Below are 16,693 nucleotides of genomic sequence, written 5' to 3' on the forward strand. Positions count from 1 at the left end.
TACACACCATGATCAAGTAGGATTTATTCCAGGGATGCAAAGATGGTTCAATGTCTGAAAATCAAGCAATGTGATACACCACATTAACAAAACAAAGGATAAAAATCACATGATCACCTCAATAGACACAGAAAAAGAATTTGACAAAATTCAACATGTATTCATGATAAACTCTCATCAAAGTCGATACAGAGGGAACAAATCTCAACATAATAAAGGCCATTTATGACAAACACACAGCTAACATACTCAATCGTGAGAAGTTGAAAGATTTTCCTCTACAATCAGGAACAAGACAAGGATGCCCACTCTCAGAACATCTATTTAACATAATATTAGAAGCCCTAGCCACAGCAAGCAGACAAGAAAAAGAAATAAAAAGGCATCCAAATTGGAAGAGAATAAGTTAAACTGTCACTATTTGCAGATGACATGACCATATACACAAAACCCTGAAGTTTCCACCAAAATTTAATTGGATTCCCCCACCACCCCCAAAATGGGACCTAATTAAACTTAAAAGCTTTTGCATAGCAAAGGAAACCATCAACAAAATGAAAAGACAACCTACTGAATGGGAGAACATATTTGCAATGATATGACCAATAAGGAGTTAATATTCAAAATATACAGCTCATATAAGTCAATATCAGAAAAACAACTCAATTAAAAAATGGGCAGAAGACCTCAATAGACATTTTTTCAGAAAAGACATACAGATGGCAAACAGGCACATGAAAAGATGCTCAACGTTCCTAGTCATCAGAAAAATGCAAATCATAACCACAGTGAGATATCACCTCACACCTGTCAGAAAACAACAAAAAGTCCACAAATAAGTATTGGGAAGAATGTGGAGCAAAGAGAACCCTAATACACTGTTGGTGGGAATGTAAACTGGTAGAGTCACTATGGAAAACAGTACGGAGGTTCCCCAAAAAAGCTAAAAACAGAACTACCATATGATCCAGCAACTCCAATCCTGGGCATATATCTGAAGAAAACAAAAAACAGTAATTTGAAAAGATATATGCACCCCAATGTTCATAGCAGCATTATTTACAATAGTCAAGATATGGAAGCAACCTAAGTGTCCATCAACAAATGAATGGATAAAGAGGATGTGGTATATATAGGCAATGAAATATTACTTGGTCATAAAAAAGAAAGAAATTTTCCCATCTGCAACAACATAGATGGACCTGGAGGATATCATGCTTAGTGAAATAAGTAAGCCAGAGAAAGACAAATGCTGTATATTAGCACTTACATGTGGAACCTAAAATAAAAATACCAAACAAATGTAACAAAACAGAAACAGACTTACAGATAGAGAGAACAAGCTAGTGGTTACCAACGGGGAAAGGGATGGAAGAGAGGTAAGATAGGGGTAGGGGATTAAGAGGTACAAACAGGCCTGGGGCCCCCCTTTCCAGAGCCAGCCATGGCGTGCTGGGCGGCCCCAAGGCGTGGCCCTCAGCTGAGATCAGGGAGCCCTTCCCTGGCCCCTCGCGCCCTCTCAGACCAGCAGTGAGCGGGGGATGACTTGAAGTGGGTGCTCTGAGGTGACAGCCCTCGCTGGCACAGTCTATTTCTGGACACGTTCTCACAGTCTCCTGCTGGGGACCGTTTTGTTCTTCCCTGGGCAGCATGAGCTTCTCAAGTTGCCCACAGACCAGGGCTCGGCCCACAGGAGCCAGAGTGCTGCAGGCAGCCCCACGCGGGCAGGCTGCGTGCCGAGCAGGCCTGCACTCCCCCTGCCAAGGACTGGGACTGGAGAGTGGCTGCACTGGCTGCTGAAGACAAAGCAGAAAGCGTGTCCTGCCTCCACTGTGTTCTGGGCACTGAGCAGCTGTCACAGGCCTTGGTGCTAGGTGAGGTCCTGAGCACTCCTGCTTTGGAGTGGGCTCCCCCGCGGAGCCCCAGAGGGGCCTGGCCCCAACAGCTCAGGGTCCCTCCCAGCCCCCATGTCTCTGGCCCAGGCCTCAGACCCGTGTGTACAGGGCAGGGACTGGGGACTTCCTTGGGAACCGAAGGACTGCTGGGCCAGTTGGGCATGTGGGAGTCACTAAGGGGGTGGCCCGAAGCAGGCTGTGGGGGCCACAGAGGGGGGCCTGCTTCCGGACAGGCCAGGGCTCCGGGGTTGCTCAGCCCACGTGCAGCACTGTTTCAGGCCTTGCCTGCTGCCCGCAGTGTCCCCAGGAGCTAGTGCCCCAGGGGCTGAGCTCCACTGGGGGTGGGGGTGGGGGAGCAAGGGGAGAGGTGGGGTCGGCCTTCTGCCTAGGCCAGCCATCATGAGATCTGGTTGTGCTCCGTGGTCAGACGAATCCCGACCAGCCCTGGCTGAGAGTCTCGTGCTCCTGTGAGAGCTGCTGACCTGCTTGGTGTGGGTGGGTGTCTATAGGCCATTGTCTCAAGGCCTGTTTATGTTTTCCTTTCACTAAGTTTGGGTTTATTTTGGTTGGGTTGGCACTAATTCTTAAGATGCTGTGAGAACCACTTCATCCGAATGCCAAATAAATTTGTGTTCTGGGGAAAAAAAAAAAAAAGAGGTACAAACAACTATGTATAAAATAAATAAGATATAAGGATAGATTGTCCAATGCAGGGAATATTGCCAATATTTTATAACAACTTTAAATGGAGTACAATCTATAAAAATATTGAATCACTATGTTGTACACCTGAAACTAATATAATATTGGAAATCAACAATACTTTAACTTTAAAAAGTTAAATAAATAATAATAAAGGTGTCCTTAAGACAAAAAAATGGGTGAAGAACATGAGTGTCTCAAAATACAAATGAACAACTAAAAATATGAAAAGATGTCCAATTTTATGCATAATTAAAGGCAAGAAAATTAAAACATCATTAACTTAGCACATTAAAAATTTTTGATAATACATAACTTTGGCAAGTGTATGAATAACAAGGTGCATGGATAAACTCTTACTCAGTGTCACCTGGAAATACACAGTCTTTTGAGAGTATAATTTGGGAATATTGATTAAAATGAATAATATACAAACTCTTTGACCTACCAATTCCACTTTTAGTAAGTGACCCTACAGACACATTTGCACAATTGTGCTAATATATATTTTCCAGAATATTTGTTGCATATATATTTTGTTGATAAAATACTGGAAACCATTTAAATAGGATTTCCAAACAATAAAATACTAGTCAACCAAAGAATGAGGCAGAACTGTGTATAGTAATATGCAAAGATGCTCCAGACATTCAGTGAGGGGAAAAAAAATCGTACAGAACACTATACTTGTATATATGTATGTCTATGCTTATAATATACGGCCATATATGCACAGAAATACTGAGAAGGCGTGTAAGACACTTCGTGTTTTTCTCTCTCAGTTGTACAATTGGAGGGAGCAGGGAGAAGAGAAATTGTTTTTCTTTATACTTTTCTGTACTGTTACATTTTCTAGAGTGCAAATTTGTTACTTTATAGTAAACACCCTAATTTGCTGCACCTTGCTTAGCTGATTACCTCTTAAATTGAAGCTTCACTGAAAACAGTTTGGAAAACAACCAGGATAAAACCTCTAGTATCTAGGCCAGTGCAGATGCATATGGTTCAGGCCCTAAATTTAATCTGTGTGTGTGGCCGGCTTTACCTTTGGTAGGATGCTTAGATAAGCGGACTCGCTGGAAGCTTTCAGAAAGGCAGAGGAGGGCGGTGGGGGAGTCCTGGTGAGGTCCCTGATCAGTTCATCATTCCTGGAGCTCCTGAGGGAAAGGAAGCTGGCGCTACTCTGACTGAGGCTCCCGAAGCCTGCCAGGTCTGCATCGTGGAGAGAGCTTTTCTGGTGGCACCTGTATCTGGTGTCAGGGCTCACCAGGGCGTCTTCAAACACGGACTCCTCGTCAGAGAGCTGCAGCTTCTCCAGTTCCTTATTGATTTTCTGTACATCTGCCACAGTGGTGCCAGTGGACACGTGACTGTCAGGCTTTGTGTACTCAGCACAGAGACTGAGGATGGTCTCCAGACGCTGTCTCTCCTAGAACACAGAGGAGGGAAGGTCAGTGAGTTTGTGAGAAGGAGACAACTCCGAATAAAAAGATGGAAGAGGCTGGGACCCCTGGTGAATTCAACCCACACATAATCCCACAGATACTTGGCTGGTGATGTTTTTCATCATCTTTGATGAACCCATTTATAAATCCAGATGAAACCTAGGTTAACAATGCCTGATTTCCTCTCAAATCCAATTCTTTATTTGTATATCCCAGTGCTGATCCTAGCACATACTAGCACTCAGTGAGACCTTTCCTGATTTATCAATTCTCCAAACACTTCAAATGTTTTCGTTTAATCTCCTTTTTAAAATCTTCATCCCCTTCCCTCCCTCTACTATCCACCTTCAACAATATCTAGCTCATTCATCACTGTAGACTTAATATTTGAGTTTAAAATTAATTCTCTAGGGCTTCCCTGGTGGCGTAGTGGTTAAGAATCCGCCTGCCAATGCAGGGGACATGGGTTCGAGCCCTGGTCCAGGAAGATCCCACATGCTGCAGAGCAACTAAGCCAGTGCGCCACACTAATGAGCCTGCGCTTTGGAGCCCGCGAGCCACAACTACTGAGCCCGTGTGCCACAACTACTGAAGCCCATGCGCCTAGAGCCCGTGCTCCACAATGAACGAAGAGTAGCCCCCGCTCACCATAACCAGAGAAAAAGCCTGCAACGAAGACCCAACACAGCCTAAAATAAATAAATTTTTTAAAACTATTAAAAAAATTAATTCTCTAATTTCCTTATAGAAATGTCATTCTACTGTTTAGACACACAAAAGGAGAATGCTACTTTAGAAAAGGCTTAATTTGAAAGGCATAATAACTAGGTCTTCAATTTTTTCTTGAAATGCTTCAAATTTTTTAAAACTCTTTTTTATGTCTTGTCACCATATAAAGGTCTTTCCCACCAATTTCTCAAATGAAAAATTGAAATGATTTTTAAAAAAAGAGAATGTCACAAGAAGATGAAGAACATTTAATGTCACGTCCAGATAGAAAGAGAGCAGCATATTTCAAATTCTGAGATCATTCAATCTTTGAATCATTTAGCTGGAAAATAAAATGACAGTTTATTTGTCTAAAAAAAATTAATATAAGGCCATTGATGTCTATAATGGTACCACTAACTGACACTTCACCAAGCTCCCCATGTAAAACACATAGGTATTTATGATTTTTGACTTTAAGTAAACTTACTATACCTTTGTGAACAAGGGGATATAGTTTACAAAATGCTTATCATAAACCTAGACAGCACTCTTTGGAGTGGGGAATCTCAACATCTTCACCTTTCTCATTAGCCCAACTGCCAAAGTGAAAAAAAATAATAAAAGAGCAAAAATCATCTTTGGTTTTTACATCTACCACATTGAAAAGAGAATTCAAAAGTCTTCCATAGAAAAATGTTTTCCAACCTAAACAGGAGGGAAATCCAAAAGGGAGGGGATATATGTATATATATGGCTGATTCATTTTGTCGTGCAGTAGAAGCTAACACAACATTGTAATGCAACTACACTCCAATAAAAATTAATTAAAAAAAAAAGAAAAGAGAAAAGAGAAACGTTTTCCAAACTGGTTATCAGTAACAAAATAGAAAAGTGTTAAGTAGCCCTGGGCTGCTGTTTTTAATATCTAATTGCAGAAAATTTGTAAAAACTAAATTCTGAAGGTAGTTCTCTTTATTAGCGGAAGAGTATCAAATAGAAAAGTCAAATAGGAACAGTCTAACATAATTCCCTGGTTTTCATTAAATACATCCATTAAATGACAAAATAGCATGAAATGACTTTCATCTGTCCTCTAAAGTACTCTCCCCACCCCAAAAATGCAACAGTTTGATCAAAAGGACTATTAAACGGGTTCTTATAAGCCCCACCTCCCTCTCACTGCCTGAACTTCTGGACTCCAGCTGCAGCTCCATCCTCATGGCCTCGTCCCACGGAAGGCACTCGGCTGCACAACCTCATCCCAGGCGCTTCTGCACCCTGTCCATCCAGGAGCCCTGATGCTTATTTATCTCTGTAGCCGCTACCAGCTGCCAAGCCCTACCCACCTCAGCTTTGTGGGGAAGGAGGGGGGGACACACAGCATTCATTGCCTTATTTTAAACTCCAACAATCTAGAAAAGTCTGCATGTGAATATGCAAAGACAACTGCAAGGGCGTATGTGAGGAAGGGGACAGGAACAAGATGTTATATTTTACCCCTTCTCAAAAGCATCTGCATTAGAGGCTAATCTCCAAAGAAAAATTCTCTTTCTGCCATGTAGGTGAATTAAGTTGAAGCATCTAAACTCAGTCTTTGCTAATCTTCATAGATGACAGTGCGTATGCATTCACCTCAACATTCACTACATTTGGGATTATCGGAAAGTTGTCAGTTTCTCTTTACCAGGGCACTAATGAACAGTGTGGTCCTCAAAAGCATGAAAGGTACTTCTGCCCAGCCTGTCATACATAGCAAAATTCCTCCCACATCTCCTTCCCAAAATAGTTTCTTTTGCTGCCAATGCCATTGCTTAATTCCAGAGGGAATAAATGATCCCAGCCAGAAGATGAATGCTATTTCAGACAGTGAAACAGTATTCAAAGGCGGGTACACAGGAAGTTTGGTCTACTGCTATGTGCTTCTCTATTCTTATCACCCCATTCACAGCCCATCTGTTCAGGTTTGAATCACACATGGATGCAGCACTGCTGCCCACGAGTCTAACAGAAATCCAGACCGTGCTGAGACACACTGGCCCCATAAGAACTGCATCAAAGAAAAATAAACTGATGATGAGAAGTGCGTCAGAAGAAAGTCTGCGAGGCATTTCAGAAAGCACGAAAAGCCTTTTAAGGAAAGCCTGCACAGAATTTACCCTCATAACTCTCCCTTGAGCCCTCTTCATCTTTCCCATTCATCACGCCAATATTCTCCACTCTGCATGACCTAAAACGAGGGGGGTCATTCCACACAGGACACTTTTGAGAATCAAATAGGGCACTATTAATAATTACGCTGGGACAGCAAGCACAAACTGGCACTGGCAACCTGAGATGTGTGGCTCTCTTTCTAAAATTCAATTTTCTTTAAGGCTTCACCTAACAATCTGCTGAATTAGGAGGCTACCCTCTTTGACATCTCCAATTCCTACCCACCCTTCCAAACCAGCAATCCACACAGCATTCTCATGAAAAAGGCACCAGTAGAGAGCCCAAATATCTAAATGGCCCAAAACATTGGTGTTAAGGGTTTAGAACGTAGGTCCCTTTGAATTATATTATTTAAAATACATTTTAATTTTTTTTCTCTCTCTCCATTTTCCCTTTCATCCAACTCCATATATCAAAGAAAGCATTGAAGGGGACAAAAGAGCTTAACAAATATACCTGAAGCGGGGACCAGGAGAAGATGTCGGAAGAGTAAGACGCGGAGATCACCTTCCTCCCCACAGATACATCAGAAATACATCTACACGTGGAAATGCTCCTATAGAACACCTACTGAACGCTGGCACAAGACCTCAGACCTCCCAAAAGGCAAGAAACTCCCCACGTACCTGGGTAGGGCAAAAGAAAAAACAGAGACAAAAGAATAGGGACGGCACCTGCACCAGTGGGAGGGAGCTGTGAAGGAGGAAAAGTTTCCACACACTAGAAGCCCCTTCGCGGGCGGAGACGGGGGATGGGCATGGGGGGAAGTTTCAGAGCCACGGAGGAGAGCACAGCAACAGGGGTGCGGAGGGCAAAGTGGAGAGACTGCCGCACAGAGGATCGGTGCCGACCAGCACTCACCAGCCCGAGAGGCTTGTCTGCTCACCCGCCGGGGCGAGCGGGGGCTGGGAGCTGAGGCTCGGACTTCGGTCGGAGCGCAGGAGAGGACTGGGGTTGGCGGCGTGAACACAGCCTGAAGGGGGCTAGTGCGCCACGGCTAGCCGGGAGGGAGTCCGGTAAAGTCTGGAGCTGCCGAAGAGAAAAGAGACTTTTTCTTCCCTCTTTGTTCCTGGTGCGCCAGGAGAGGGGATTAAGAGCGCCGCGTAAAGGAGCTCCAGATACGGCATGAGTCGCGGCTAACAGAGCGGACCCCAGAGACGGGCATGAGACGCTAAGGCTGCTGCTGCCGCCACCAAGAAGCCTGTGAGCAAAAACAGGTCACTAACCCCACCTCCCCTCCCGGGATCCTGTGCAGCCCGCCACTGCCAGGGTCCCGTGATCCAGGGACAACTTCCCCAGGAGAACGCACGGCGTGCCTCAGGCTGGTGCAACGTCACGCTGGCCTCTGCCGCCACAGGTTCGCCCTGCACTCCGTACCCCTCCCTCCCCCCAGCCTGAGTGAGCCAGAGCCCCCGTATCAGCTGCTCCTTTAACTCCGTCCTGTCTGAGCAAAGAACAGATGCCCTCAGGCGACCTACACACAGAGGCGGGGCCAAAACCAAAACTGAACCCTGGGAGCTGTGCGAACAGAGAAAGGGAAATCTCTCCCAGCAGCCTCAGGAGCAGCAGACTAAAGCTCCACAATCAACTTGATGTACCCTGCATCTGTGGAATACCCGAATAGACAATGAACCATCCCAAATTGAGGAGGTGGACTTTGGGAGCAAGATATATTATATTTTCCCCTTTTCCTCTTTTTTGTGAGTGTGTATGTGTATGCTTCTGGGTGAGATTTTGTCTGTATAGCTTTGCTTTCACCATTTGTCCTAGAATTCTGTCCCTCCATTCTTTTTTTTTTCTTCTTTTTTTTAATAACTTTATTTTATTATCCTACTTTATTTTATTTTATCCTCTTTCTTTCATTCTTTCTATATTTTCTCCCTTTTATTCTGAGCCGTGTGGATGAAAGGCTCTTGGTGCTCCAGCCAGGAGTCAGTGCTGTGCCTCTGAGGTGGGAGAGCCAACGTCAGGACACTGGTCCACAAGACACCTCCCAGCTCCACGTAATATCAAACAGTGAAAATCTCCCAGAGATCTCCATCTCAACACCAACACCCAGCTTCACTCAACGACCAGCAAGCTACAGTGCTGGACACCCTATGCCAAACAACTAGCAAGACAGGAACACAGCCCCCATCCATTAGCAGACAGGCGGCCTAAAATCATAATCACCGACACCCCAAAACACACCACCAGACGTGGACCTGCCCACCAGAAAGACAAGATCCAGTCTCATCCACCAGAACACAGGCACTAGTCCCCTCCACCAGGAAGCCTACACAACCCACTGAACCAACCTTAGCCACTGGGGACAGACACCAAAAACAACAGGAACTACGAACCTGCAGCCTGCGAAAAAGAGATCCCAAACACAGTAAGTAAGCAAAATGAGAAGACAGAAAAACACACAGCAGATGAAGGAGCAAAGTAAAAACCCACCAGACCTAAAAAATGAAGAGGAAATAGGCAGTCTACCTGAAAAAGAATTCAGAATAATGATAGTAAAGATGATCCAAAATCTTGGAAATAGAGTAGAAAAAATGTAAGAAACATTTAACAAGGACCTAGAAGAACTAAAGAGGAAACAAGCAATGATGAACAACACAATATATAAAATAAAAATACTCTAGAAGGGATGAATAGCAGAATAACTGAGGCAGAAGAACGGATAAGTGACCTGGAAGATAAAATAGTGGAAATAATTACTGCAGAGCAGAATAAAGAAAAAAGAATGAAAAGAACTGAGGACAGTCTCAGAGACCTATAGGACAACATTAAATGCACCAACATCCGAATTACAGGGGTCCCAGAAGAAGAAGAGAAAAAGAAAGGGACTGAGGAAATATTTGAAGAGATTATAGTTGAAAACTTCCCTAATATGGGAAAGGAAATAGTTAATCAAGTTCAGGAAGGACAGAGAGTCCCATACAGGATAAATCCAAGGAGAAACATGCCAAGACACATATTAATCAAACTATCAAAAATTAAATACAAAGAAAACATATTAAAAGCAGCAAGGGAAAAACAACAAATAACACACAAGGGAATCGCCATAAGGTTAACAGCTGATCTTTCAGCAGAAACTCTGCAAGCCAGGAGGGACTGGCAGGACATATTTAAAGTGATGAAGGAGAAAAACCTGCAACCAAGATTACTCTACCCAGCAAGGATCTCATTCAGATTTGATGGAGAAATTAAAACCTTTACAGACAAGCAAAAGCTGAGAGAGTTCAGCACCACCAAACCAGCTTTACAACAAATGCTAAAGGAACTTCTCTAGGCAAGAAACACAAGAGAAGGAAAAGACCTCCAATAGCAAACCCAAAACAATTAAGAATATGGGAATAGGAACATACATATTGATAATTACCTTACTGTAAATGGATTGAATGCTCCCAGCAAAAGACACAGACTGGCTGAATGGATACAAAAACAAGACCCATATATATGCTGTCTACAAGACACCCACTTCAAACCTAGGGACACTTACAGATGGAAAGTGAGGGGATGGAAAAAGGTATTCCATGCAAATGGAAATCAAAAGAAAGCTGGAGTAGCAATTCTCATATCAGACAAAATAGACTTTAAAATAAAGACTATTACAAGAAACAAAGGACACTACATAAAGATCAAGGGATCAATCCAAGAAGAAGATATAACAATTGTAAATATTTATGCACCCAACATAGGAGCACCTCAATACATAAGGCAAATACTAACAGCCATAAAAGGGGAAATCGACAGTAACATGCTATAACACCCCACTTTCACCAACAGACAGATCATCCAAAATGAAAATAAATAAGGAAACACAAGCTTTAAATGATACATTAAACAAGACGGACTTATTTGATATTTATAGGACATTCCATCCAAAAACAACAGAATACACAATTTTCTCAAGTGCTCCTGGAATATTCTCCAGGATAGATCATATCTTGGGTCACAAATCAAGCCTTGGTAAATTTAAGAAAATTGAAATTGTATGAAGTATCTTTTCTGACCACAACGCTATGACACTAGATATCAATTACAGGAAAAGATCTGTAAAAACTACAAACACATGGAGTCTAAACAATACACTACTTAATAACCAAGAGATCACTGAAGAAATCAAAGAGGAAATCTAAAAATACCTAGAAACAAATGACAATGGAGACAAGACGACCCAAAACCTATGGGATGCAGCAAAAGCAGTTCTAAGAGGGAAGTTTATAGCAATACAATCCTACCTTAAGAAACAGGAAACATCTCAGACAAACCTAACCTTGCACCTAAAGCAATTAGAGAAAGAAGAACAAAAAAACCCCAAAGTTAGCAGAAGGAAAGAAATCATAAAGATCAAATCAGAAATAAATGAAAAAGAAATGAAGGAAACGATAGCAAAGATCAATAAAACTAAAAGCTGGATCTTTTAGAAGATAAACAAAATTGATAAACCTTTAGCCAGACTCATCAAGAAAAAATGGGAGAAGACTCAAATCAATAGAATTAGAAATGAAAAAGGAGAAGTAACAACTGACACTGCAGAAATACAAAGGATCATGAGAGATTACTACAAGCAACTCTATGCCAATAAAATGGACAACTTGGAAGAAATGGACAAATTCTAAAAAATGTACAACCTGCCGAGACTGAACCAGGAAGAAATAGAAAATATGAACAGACCAATCACAAGCACTGAAATTGAAACTGTGATTAAAAAGCTTCCAACAAACAAAAGCCTAGGACCAGATGGCTTCACAGGCGAATTTTATCAAACATTTAGAGAAGAGCTAACACCTATCCTTCTCAAACTCTTCCAAAATATTGCAAGGGAGGAACACTCCCAAACTCATTCTACGAGGCCACCATCACCCTGATACCAAAATCAGACAAAGATGTCACAAAGAAAGAAAACTACAGGCCAATATCACTGATGAACATAGATGCAAAAATCCTGAACAAAATACTAGCAAACAGCATCCAAAAGCACATTAAAAGGATCATACACCATGATCAAGTGGGGTTTATTCCAGGGATGCAATATACGCAAATCAATCAATGTGATACACCATATTAACAAATTGAAGGAGAAAAACCATATGATCATCTCAATAGATTCAGAGACAGCTTTCGACAAAATTCAACACCCATTTATGATAAAATCCCTGCAGAAAGTAGGCATAGAGGGAACTTTCCTCAACATAATAAAGGCCATATATGACAAACCCACAGCCAACATCGCCCTCAATGGTGAAAAACTGAAACCATTTCCACTAAGATCAGGAACAAGTCAAGGTTGCCCACTTGCACCACTCTTATTCAACATAGTTTTGGATGTCTTAGCCACAGCAATCAGAGAAGAAAAAAGAAACAAAAGGAATCCAAATTGGAAAAGAAGCAGTAAAGCTGTCACTGTTTGCAGATGACTTGATACTATACATACAGAATCCTAAAGATGCTAGCAGAAAACAAATAGAGTTAATCAATGAATTTGGTAAAGTAGAAGGATACAAAATTAATGCACAGAAATATCTGGCATTGCTATACACTAATGATGAAAACTTTGAAAGTGAAATTAAGAAATCACTCCCATTTACCACTGCAACAAAAAGAATAAAATATCTAGGAATAAAGCTACCTAAGGAGACAAAAGACCTGTATGCAGAAAATTATAAGACACTGATGAAATAAATTAAAGATGATACAAATAGATGGAGAGATATACCATGTTCTTGAATTGGAAGAATCAACATTGTGAAAATGACTCTACTACCGAAAGCAATCTACAGATTCAATGCATTCCCTATCAAACTACCACTGGCATTTTTCACAGAACGAGAACAAAAAATTTCACAATTTGTATGGAAACACAAAAGACCCCAAATAGCCAAAGCAATCTTGAGAACGAAAAACGGAGCTGGAGAAATCAGGCTCCCTGACTTCAGACTATACGACAAAGCTACAGTAATCAAGACAGTATGGTACTGGCACAAAAACAGAAAGATAGATCAATGGAACAGGATAGAAAGCCCAGAGATAAACCCACGCACATATGGTCACCTTATCTTTGATAAAGGAGGCAAGAATATAGAGTGGAGAAAAGACAGCCTCTTCAATAAGTGGTGCTGGGAAAACTGGACAGGTTCATGTGCAAGTATGAAATTTGAACACTCCCTAACACCATACACAAAAATAAGCTCAAAATGGATTAAAGACCTAAATGTAAGGCCAGATACTATCAAACTCTTAGAGGAAAACATAGGCAGAACACTCTATGACATAAATCACAGCAAGATCCTTTTTGACCCACCTCCTAGAGAAATGGAAATAATAACAAAAATAAACAAATGGGACCTAATGAAACTTAAAAGCTTTTGCACAGCAAAGGAAACTATAAACAAGACCAAAAGACAACCCTCACAATGGTAGAAAATATTTGTAAATGAAGCAACTGACAAAGGATTAATCTGCAAAATTTACAAGCAGCACATGCAGCTCAATATCAAAAAAACAAACAAACCAATCCAAAAATGGGCACAAGACCTAAACAGATTTTTCTCCAAAGAAGATATACAGATTGCCAACAAATACATGAAAGAATGCTCAACATCATTAATCATTAGAGAAATGCAAATCAAAACTACAATGAGATATCATCTCACACCGGTCAGAATGGCCATCATCAAAAAATCTAGAAACAATAAATGCTGGAGAGGGTGTGGAGAATAGGGAACCCTCTTGCACTGTTGGTGGGAATGCAAATTGATACAGCCACTATGGAGAACAGTATGGAGGTTCCTTAAAAAAGTAAAAATAGAATTACCATATGACCCAGCAATCCCACTACTGGGCATATACCCTGAGAAAACCATAATTCAAAAAGAGTCATGTACCAAAATGTTCATTGCAGCTCTATTTACAATAGCCAGGACATGGAAGCAACCTAAGTGTCCGTCAACAGATGAATGGATAAAGAAGATGTGGCCCATATATACAATGGAATATTACTCAGCCATAAAAAGAAATGAAATTGAGTTATTTGTAGTGAGGTGGATGGACCTAGAGTCTGTCATACAGAGTGAAGTAAGTCAGAAAGAGAAAAACAAATACCATATGCTAACACAAATATATGGAATCTAAGAAAAAGAAAAAAAATGCTCATGAAGAACCTAGGGGTAAGACAGGAAAAAAGACACAGACCTACTAGAGAATGGACTTGAGGATATGGGGAGGGGGAAGGGTAAGCTGTGACAAAGTGAGAGAGTGGCATGGACATATATACACTATGAAACGTAAGGTAGATAGCTAGTGGGAAGCAGCCGCATAGCACAGGGAGACCAGCTCGGTGGTTTGTGACCACCTAGAGGGGTGGGATAGGGAGAGTGGGAGGGAGGGAGACGCAAGAGGGAAGAGATATGAGCACATATGTATATGTATAACTGATTCACTTTGTTATAAAGCAGAAACTAACACACCATTGTAAAGCAATTATACTCCAATAATGATGTTAAATACATATATATATATATATACCTGAAGAAAATGTTGCACAATTATTTTCCTTACTGGTTAAAAAAAATGTTGTGGGCCGAGTGTATGTCTTTTGACCTCAGAGCTCTCTTTATTTTTCAGAGGAATATGTCTGGCACTGACCCACTTCAGTTCACAGTTCTCGGTCAGGAACTCTTCCATCTCCTGAACCCATCCAGTCCCCTTGTAATCAACAGCAGCCAGTCTAGGCCCTAGGCCTGTGAATATAATCTAGAAATACATTATGCGGAAAATCAAGTGCTGATACTTAAGCACAGGTGAAATCTTTGTTAAAATCCCTCTTTTAACAGCCACTATGGAGAAAAGTACAGAGATTCCTTAAAAAACTAAAAATAGAGTTACCATATGATCCTGTAAACCCACTCCTGGGCATATATCTGGAGAAAACTATAATTTGGAAAGAAAGATGCACCCCAATATTCATTGCAGCACTGTTTACAATGACCAAGACATGGAAACAACGTAAGTGTCCATCAACAGATGAATGGATAAAGAAGATGTGGTGCACATACACAATGGAATATTACTCAACCATAAAAGAGAATGAAGTTCATGTTGCAGCAAAATGAATGGACCTAGAATTATCATATTAAGTGAAGTAAGTCAGACGAAGACAAATATCTTATGATATTGCTTATATGTGGACTCAAAATAAAAAAGGTACAAATGAACATATTTACAAAAAAGAAATAGACCCACAGACATAGAAAACAAGCTTACGGTTACCAAGGGGAAAGGAGGGCAGAGGGATAAATTAGGAGTTTGGGATTAACACATACACGCTACTATATATAAAATAGATAACCAACAAGGACCTACTGTATAGCACAGGGAACTATACTCAGTATTTTGTAATAACCTATAGGGGAAAAGAATCTGAAAAAGAATATATATATTACATATTATATATATATATATATATATATATATATAAAGCTGAATCACTGGGTACATCTGAAACTAACAGGACATTATAAATCAACTATACTTCAATAAAAGAAAACCTCAAGAAAAAAGAAAAGAAAATCCCTCTTTTATAATTATATACGTTAGGTCATTTATTACATAAAACAAAGGGTTAACCTTTAACGGTTAGAAACAATTTAGTTGAAAGGAGATTTTTCTCTAGTTAAGAGGACCTGTTATAACTGATAAAAAAGACCTCTCTCTTCTGTTAACTCTAGGGATTCAATGTTTCCATATCTTCAGTTCAATAACAATCTATTAAGTTACTCTGCCCGGTAACATACTGGGGATACAAAGAGGAAAAAAGACAGCATTTCTACCCTCAAATCTTTCACAAGAGGCACAAATAGTCAATCGATTAAAGAAACAGTGATAACAGAGGTTTACCGAAAGCCAATGGATTCTTTTATGGGAAAGCAACGCACAAAAATTACAGAAAAAGAAATGTGAGTTGAGTCCTAAAGGATAAGTAGTCTGGTCTGTTGGACAGGTGGGCAGGGCATTTCTGTAAAGGAACCATATAATCAAAGGCATAGAGTCATGGATTCTCATAGTATGCTCAGAGATCAGCAACTATTATGTGGCTAGAGCGATGGGGTTCTTTGGAGGAAGAGGAATGAGGTACATGCAAGAAATGGGCCAAATTTCTTCCTCTTTATATCAGGACTTGTTAGATCCCAATACCGTAAATAAACTTTGGGAATAAATTCATAGGGTATACCAGCAAGGGTCAGAGACCTTGGTCTAAAAGTGGATGGCAGAATGAGAAGAGCTGGAGCTGACGGCAAGTAAGCAGAATTTCTAGGATTCCACGATCAAACTCTGATGTCTCAATTAGGTAGGTCAATAAGGAGGAAAAACAGAAGCAATGGCTAAAAGTCCTTTCTGTGGGTCTATTTGTTTTTAGAGATAAATCCCTTAGGGTAGAGATAAGTCCCTGGGGCTTTTAAGATCAGTCCTCTTCTTTCTGGGCACAGAATAAAATGGTTCTTCTCTTCCCAACCCCCAAACTGGATATGACTGTCAAACTTGCATCAGCCAATGAAATGTGAGAAGCAACAAGTGTCACTTCTGCCTGAACGGCCAGCACAGGATTCATTACATGCCTGACTTTGTCATGGCAGCGTGACACTCCAGATGACGTTGGTTCCATCAGTCTGGGCCCTGAGTGAGGAACTGTGGAGCAGAGGCCTCATTCATCCCAAGCTGGCCACGGGGTATGAAGGA

At 41.1% G+C, this 16,693-nt stretch overlaps 1 protein-coding gene across 23 annotated transcripts in view; it reads right to left on the reverse strand.

Annotated features, from left to right (window-relative positions):
* PHLDB2 (pleckstrin homology like domain family B member 2) overlaps positions 1–16,693 on the reverse strand; it is a 124,176-nt gene that overhangs the window by 66,359 nt on the left and 41,124 nt on the right. For all 23 annotated transcript variants that reach the window (XR_012331527.1, XR_012331528.1, XM_019922808.3 and 20 more), the window contains exon 3: positions 3,643–4,026. Coding sequence is in view for 21 of the 23 variants with exons in the window: in XM_019922808.3 (XP_019778367.1) it covers positions 3,643–4,026 (384 nt within the window). In the remaining 2 variants the exon portion in view is untranslated. The remainder of the gene's footprint in view (positions 1–3,642; positions 4,027–16,693) is intronic.

The sequence above is a fragment of the Tursiops truncatus genome, chromosome 4 (assembly GCF_011762595.2).
Source record: "Tursiops truncatus isolate mTurTru1 chromosome 4, mTurTru1.mat.Y, whole genome shotgun sequence".
In the NCBI taxonomy this organism is placed as follows: Eukaryota; Metazoa; Chordata; class Mammalia; order Artiodactyla; family Delphinidae; genus Tursiops; species Tursiops truncatus.